Source organism: Macrobrachium rosenbergii, chromosome 55 (assembly GCF_040412425.1).
Source record: "Macrobrachium rosenbergii isolate ZJJX-2024 chromosome 55, ASM4041242v1, whole genome shotgun sequence".
Taxonomy (NCBI): Eukaryota; Metazoa; Arthropoda; class Malacostraca; order Decapoda; family Palaemonidae; genus Macrobrachium; species Macrobrachium rosenbergii.
In genome coordinates, this window is record NC_089795.1 from 49535467 (window position 1) to 49542966 (window position 7500).

Genomic DNA, 7500 nt, shown 5'->3' on the forward strand with positions numbered 1-7500 from the left:
GTAAATTTGATGATATCTTTTAATTTTGATAATGTTCTTTTGAATTTGACTTAGAATATTCTTTTAATTTTGACTCGGAATTCTTTTAATTTTGATAATATTTTCATTTTGACTCAGTGAATATTTTAATCTTTATAGTATTCTCTTTATTTTTACTCTGAGAATTTTCTATTAATTTTCATAATATTATTTCAGTTTTGTCGCGTAGAATATACTTTTAATTTTAACTCAGGGATTATTCTTTTAATTTTGTTAATATTCTTTTAATTTTGACTCAGAATATTCTTTAAATTTTTATAATATTCTTTTTTACTTTAACTCGGAGAATATTCTTTTAATTTTTATAATATTCTTTTTTACTTTAACTCAGAGAATATTGTTTTAATTTTGACTCAGAATTCTTTTAATTTGGATAATATTATTTTTATATTTTGACCAAGAGAATGTTCTCTTAATTTTGATAAACTTTTAATTTTGACTCAGAATACTCAGTTAATTTTGATATTCTTTTAATTTTGTTAATTATTTGATTTTGACTCAGAGTATTTTGTAATTTTTACTCAGAATATTCTTTTAATTTTGATAATAATCTTTTCATTTTGACACAGAATATTCCTGTAATTTTGATAATAGTTCTGGTAATTTTGGCTCTGAATATTCATTTGAAAATAAAAATATTCTTTTAATTTTGACTAAGAAGATTTCTTTTAATTTTAATGATGGTGATGGTGATGTTTTGGATAATATTGCCCTATGCCTGCACGTGCTTTTGCTCGAAAGAACAGCCCATTAATTTGTTGCCTGAAACAGTTTATTTATTTAATTTTACCAGCAATTATTGTTGGAGGTTTTTATTTGTCAGTTTTTCGTGTGTCAATTTGTCTCTACTAAAGATTATCTTAGATGTTATATTAATCATTTTTTTTTATATTTTTACGTTTTTACATTTATTTTGTGTTTATTCATTTATTTATTTTTGTGAAGATATGTCTTCTCTGAGTTTTAACCAGTCATACTTTCGTTGGTCTGACTTAATCTTTCTCCCTTTTAGTGAAAGTTTTTTCTTTTCTTGGCAGTTTTATTTATTAACTTTCCTTTGGTATTTTATTATTTTATATTTGGTCTTTTATTATATTTTAGCGGAATAGTAATTGATGACCATGTATATTTTTTCCCGAGTAAATACAAAACAAAATACAAAAACTTTTGGATAGGAAATTATTTATAATCTTCGATATTCAGGAGTTGCTACTTTTTTAGTCTCTCTCTCTCTCTCTCTCTCTCTCTCTCTCTCTCTCTCTCTCTCTCTCTCTCTCTCTCTCTCTCTCCATTCCCAAATATTCGTATCCTTCTCCTCAATATCCTTTACTCTACAGGTCCTGAGATTTCAACAGCTGTCAAGAGATCTTTGGAGCAGAACAGGCACAGACACACACACACACACACACACACACACACACGTAGACATGTATAGGAACCATCAGGAGAACGGAATCTTCCTCCGTCCCTAATTGCAGCTTCCCTCTCCCCCATTGCTAGTGTTCCTTCCCGTTTTGCACTCTTTATTTATTTTTTTGTGGCTTCTTTCATCTCCACTTTTCGTTCTTTGATTTTATCTGTTCGTTGTTTCATTATTGTCTAATGATATTTTATATCTTTTCACCTTTTCTAAAAAAAATTCTTTAGAAGCGTGCAATAATTCCACTTCATTTCTGTTTTCATCTTTTATGTTTTTTATTCTTATAATTTATGTAATTTCATTGTTTTATCTCATTTTCCTTCATTCATTCATTCTTTGATTTCCATTATTTTTTATATTTATTCGCTGTAATTAGCGTCTTCCAGCTGTCATTTACGTTTTTACGGAATGCTGTTGGAATCGAGCTTAAACAGGTTAACCTATTGAAAAGGTTTTATTATTATTATTATTATTATTATTATTATTATTATTATTATTATTATTATTATTATTATTACTTGGAAAAGCAGGATGCTGTAAGTCAAAGGGCCCCAATATCGGAGAGAAACTGGTGTGAGGCCTGTGGGAAAGATGGCAAAGAAGCTGGTGTGGGGCCTGTGGGAAAGGTGTCAAAAAACTGGTTTGGGGCCTGTGTGAAAGATGGCAAAGAAGCTGGTGTGGCGCCTGTAGGAAATGTGGGAAGAAGCTGGTGAGGGGCCTGTAGGAAATGTGGGATACAAGCTGGTGTGGGGCCTGTAGGAAAAGTGGGAAGAAGCTGGTGTGGGTCCTGTAGGAAAAGTGGGAAAGAAGGTGGTGTTGGACCTGTAGGAAAAGTGGGAAAGAAGCTAGTGTGGGGCTTTTAGGAAAAGTTGGAAGAAGCTGGTGTGGGTCCTGTAGAAAAAGTGGGAAAGAAGCTAGTGTGGGACTGGTAGGAAACGTGGGAAAGAAGCTGGTTTGGGGCCTGTAGGAAAAGTGGGAAGGAAGATGGTGTAGGGCCTGTAGGAAAAGTGGGAAGAAGCTGGTGTGGGTCCTGTAGGAAAGGTGGGAAAGAAGGTGGTGTGGGGCCTGTAGGAAAAGTGAGAAAAAAGCTGGTGTGGGGCCTCTAGGAAAAGTGGGAAAGAAGGTGATGTTTGGTGATGTTTGGCCCTGTAGGGAAAAGTGGGAAGAAGCTGGTTTGGGCCCTGTAGGAAAAGTGGGAAGAAGCTGTTGTGGGGCCTGGTGGGAAGAAGCTGGTGCCTGTAGGAAAAGTGGGAAGAAGCTGGTGAGGGGCCTGTAGGAAAAGTGGGAAGAAGCTGGTGAGGGGCCTGTAGGAAAAGTGGGAAGAAGCTGGTGAGGGCCTGTAGGAAAAGTGAGAAGCTGGTGAGGGCCTGTAGGAAATGTGGGAAGAAGCTGGTGAGGGGCCTGTAGGAAAAGTGGGAAGAAGCTGGTGAGGGGCCTGTAGGAAAAGTGGGAAGAAGCTGGTGAGGGGCCTGTAGGAAAAGTGGGAAGAAGCTGGTGAGGGGTCTGTAGGAAAAGTGGGAAGAAGCTGGTGAGGGGCCTGTAGGAAAAGTGGGAAGAAGCTGGTGATCTGTTGGGGTCTGTAGTGGGTCCTGTAGGAAAAGTGGGAAGAAATGTGGGTCCTGTGGGAAAGAAGCTGGTGAGTGGGCCTGTAGGAAAAGTGGGAAGAAAAGCGTGAGGGGTCTGGGGTAGGAAAAGTGGGAAGAGCTGGTGAGCTGGTGAGGGTCTGTAGGAAAAGTGGGAAGAAGCTGGTGAGGGGCCTGTAGGAAAAGTGGGGAAGAAGTCCTGGTGAAGCTGATGGGGTCTGTAGGAAAAGTGGGAAAGAAGCTGGTGGGTCCTGTAGGAAAAGTGGGAAAGAAGCTGGTGTGGGGCCTGTAGGAAAAGCGTGAAAGAAGCTGTTGTGGGGCCTGTAGGAAAAGTGGGAAGAAGCTGGTGAGGGGCTTGTAGGAAATGTGGGAAGAAGCTGGCAAGGGGCTTATATGAAAAGTGTGAAAGAATCTGTTGTGAGGTCTGTAGGAAAAGTGGGAAGAAGCTAGTGTGGGTCCTGTAGGAAAAGTGGGAAGAAGCTGATGTGGGTCCTGTAGGAAAAGTGGGAAAGAAGCTGGTGGGTCCTGTAGGAAAAGTGGGAAAGAAGCTGGTGTGGGGCCTGTAGGAAAAGTGGGAAGAAGCTGGTGGGTCCTGTAGGAAAAGTGGGAAAGAAGCTGGTGTGGGGCCTGTAGGAAAAGTGTGAAAGAAGCTGTTGTGGGGCCTGTAGGAAAAGTGGGAAGAAGCTGGTGTGGATCCTGTAGGAAAAGTGGGAAAGAGGGTGGTGTGGGTCCTGTAGGAAAAGTGGGAAAGAAGTTGGTGTGGGGCCTGTAGTTTCCGAAAAGTGGGAAAGAAGCTGTTTTGGGTCCTGTAAGAAAAGTGGGAAGAAGCTAGTGTGGGTCCTGTAGGAAAAATGGGAAAGAAGGTGGTGTGGGGCTGCAGGAAAAGTGAGAAAGAAGGTGGTGTTTGGGCTGTAGGAAAAGTGGAAAGAAGCTGGTGTGGGTCCTGTAGGAAAAGTGGGAAAGAAGCTGGTGTGGGGCCTGTACGAAAAGTGGGAAAGAAGGTGGTGTTTGGCCTGTAGGAAAAGTGGGAAGAAGTTGGTTTGGAGCCTGTAGGAAAAGTGGGAAGAAGCTGGTGTGGGTTCTGCAGGAAAAGTGGGAAAGAAGGTGGTGTGGTGCCTGTAGGTAAAGTTGGAAGAAGCTGGTGTGCAGCCTTTAGGAAAAGTGGGAAAGAAGGTGGTGTAGGGCCTGTAGGAAAACTGGGAAGAAGGTGGTGTGGAGCCTTTAGGAAAAGTTGGAAGAAGCTGGTGTGGGGCCTGTGGGAGAGATGGGAAAGAAGCTGGTGTGAAGCCTATGGGAAAGGTGGCCAAGAATCTGGTGTGAGGCCCGTGGGAAAGGTGGCAAAAACCTGGTGTGGGGCCTATAGGAAAGGTGGCAAAGAAGTTGGTGTTGGGCCTGTAGGAAAAGTGGGAAAGAAGCTGGTGTGGTACCCGTGGGAAGGGTGGCAAAGAAGCTGGTGTGGGGCCTGTGGGATAGATGGCAAAGAAGTTGGTGTGGGGTCTGTAGGAAAAATGGGAAAGAAGCTGGTGTGGGGTCTGTGGGAAAAGTGGGAAAGAAGCCAGTGTGGGGCCTGTGGGAAAGGCTGGAAAGAAGCTGTGTGGGGAATGTAGGAGAAGTGGCAAAAAAACTGGTGTGGGGCCTGTGGGGAAGGTGCCAAAGAAGCTGGTGAGGGGTCTGTGGGAAAGATGGGAAAGAAGGTGATATGGGGCTTGTGGGAAAGAAGCTGGTTTGGGGCCAGTGGGAAAAAAGCTGATGTGGGACCTTTGAGAAAAGTGAGAAAGAAGCTGGTACGAGGCTTGTGAGAAAGTGGGAAAGAAGCTGGAATGGGGCCTGTTTGAAAGGTTGGAAAGAAGCTTGTGTGGGGCAAGTGGGAAAACTGTGAGATAAGCTGGCGTAGGACCAATGGGAAAGGTGGGAAAGAAGCTGGTGTGAGGCCTGTGGGAAAGTTGGAAAGAAGCTGGTGTGGGGACTGTGGGAAGAGTTGGAAAGAAGCTGGTGTAGGACCAATGGGAAAGGTGGGAAAGAAGTTGGTGTGGAGCCTGTGGGAAAGTTGGAAAGAAGTTGGTGAGGGGCCTGTGGGAAAATAGGGAAAAAAGCTGGTGTGGGACCAGTGGGAAAGGTGGCAAAGAAGCTGGTGTGGAGCCTGTTGGAAAAGTAAAGCATCAGCCAGTAACGGGAGAGAAGCAATCATAACCGGATCACATCTTGTCATGAGATCCGCTCGTGTAGCTTTTGTTTATATTCTCGTCTTCTCTCCACCTTCTTCGCCTCCTGCAGGAGGCCCACCGGGAGGGAAGGGAAGAGAAGGGAAGGTCTCTCTCTCTCTCTCTCTCTCTCTCTCTCTCTCTCTCTCTCTCTCTCTCTCTCCTCATCACAAGACTACTAGGTGACAAGGTTCGAGGTTGACGGGAGGCTTTGTATTCTCTGACCCTGAACTGGACGACGTCTTGGTGGAGTCTTTCTGATCCGTTTTACTGTACTTGATTGCTGTCTTACTTGGGGAGGGGGAAATTTTAAGCCTCTCTCTCTCTCTCTCTCTGTCATAAGGAATTTTTCTTCTACAGTCAAAACGCGACAGAATCCTAACGCAAAAATTATTCTCTCTCTCTCTCTCTCTCTCTCTCTCTCTCTCTCTCTCTCTCTCTCTCTCTCTCTCTCTCTCTCTCAAAAACAATACTGTAGAGGCCTAACAGAAATGCTCAATCATAACAGAAACTGGTACCCTCTCTCTTATTCTACCTTAGTCACCACTGCTTTTTTGATGTCAAGGGCATCCAAGTTCGCTTTTGTAGATAACTTTCAACGAGTTTCATATCGAGTTCATATACTTAATTCTGTTGCTGTAAGGATTTTAGACAGTTACTTAAGTATCTGTTTTTACTAGACAGGGGTGATAAATCTGTCAGTCAGTCATTATGTTTGTCTTGTTTTCCTGTCCGTTTGTCTGTCCAAAAGTAATTTTCTTATCATTGTTTGATGTTGGAATATTTATATGGATATTTATATAACTCATTCTAGTTTCAGTATAATGAATATTTATATGAAATTTTCTTATAATTTTCTTATAATCGTTATAGACTTGAATATTTATATAAAGCATCTTTTGCTAAATGGCGAATAATGAAATAGAATGAGAGTGGAATAAATGAAGGTCGGGCTGAACTACGATATACCCTGTAGGCCTCTTAAAAGGATGAACATTATAGGAATTAGGAAAAACATAATCAGGAAGAAAATTCCGAAGTTTGACAGTAGAAGGAGAAGAACAATCACTGAGCCTTGTAATCCAAAAAGAATTACCAGTTTCTTTATATATTTGTAGGAAGGGGTGTCTTGACATGTGATACCGACTAATGCGTAGGCTCAGGAATAACCCACTTGAGCTCATCGGGAAAGTACAGAGAATAGCACAGAGAGAGAGAGAGAGAGAGAGAGAGAGAGAGAGAGAGAGAGAGAGAGAGAGAGAGAGAGAGAGAATCAGTTTTGTATTAGGATTCTGCCGTGTTTACACGGTAGATGAAAAACCTCCTTATGAACATGAACGAAAAATAGAGAGAGAGAGATAGAGAGAGAATAATTTTGTATCCGAAATCTGTCCTGTTTTCACTGTAGAAGATAGATTCCTCATGAGAGAGAGAGAGAGAGAGAGAGAGAGAGAGAGACTCAGTTTTGTGTTAGGAATCTGTCATGTTTTCACGGTAGATAAAAAAAAACTCCTTATGAGAGAGAGAGAGAGAGAGAGAGAGAGAGAGAGAGAGAGAGAGAGAGAGAACTGTAAGCTCAGAGAGATGAATGAAGTCCATGAATAGTTCCATGAATAAATGAATAAATAAAGTGAATATTCAGCTAAAAATGATGGCACTGATTTGGAGCAACTGGTGATTATCTTTCACGCTGACCCAAAAATTTCAGTGTCATTGCAATTAGCTTCTCGTCCAATTCGAGGTCTGTTTCATCACTGCCCATTTATATCATCGTCTTTCCAAGTTATTATTATTATTATTATTATTATTATTATTATTATTATTATTATTATTATTATTCAGAAGATGAACCCTATTCAGACGGAACAAGTGGCTATTGACTTAAAATTCAAGCTTTTTAAGAATATGGTGTTCATTCGGAAGAAGTAACAGAAAGTAACAGGAAATACAGAAAGAAGAGATCAGTTATTGAAAAGGAAAAATAAATTAACAAATTAATAAATACATAAATAAAAATGTAAGTGAATTATTTAAATACAAGGAGAATTGCTTTAGGGTAGTAATGCATTGCATCTTCGCCTTAACTTTTGAGGTTCCAGTTGCACGACTTGGTTAGGTTAGGTTAATTAGGTTAGGCTAACTTGAGGTCATGTCAAGGTGAAGAAGAAATTGGGTGATATGTGGCTACAGAAATCCGTTCCTCTTGTTAACGGATTAGAGAGTGGCAGTAACTTCAATAAATCATTACAGAAATCCG

The 7500-nt window shown here is 40.9% G+C and overlaps 2 protein-coding genes across 2 annotated transcripts in view; one reads left to right on the forward strand and one right to left on the reverse strand.

Moving 5' to 3' along the window:
- The window catches only part of MESR3 (misexpression suppressor of ras 3), a 242532-nt gene that overhangs the window by 124373 nt on the left and 110659 nt on the right, over window positions 1–7500 (forward strand). The window lies entirely within an intron of this gene.
- The window catches only part of LOC136835801 (uncharacterized), a 14239-nt gene continuing 8739 nt past the window's right edge, over window positions 2001–7500 (reverse strand). The window contains exons 3-5 of the mRNA XM_067099656.1: window positions 4027–5078; window positions 2421–3808; window positions 2001–2281 (exon numbers count right to left, since the gene is read on the reverse strand). Of these exons, the coding sequence (XP_066955757.1) occupies window positions 2001–2281; window positions 2421–3808; window positions 4027–5078 (2721 nt within the window). The remainder of the gene's footprint in view (window positions 2282–2420; window positions 3809–4026; window positions 5079–7500) is intronic.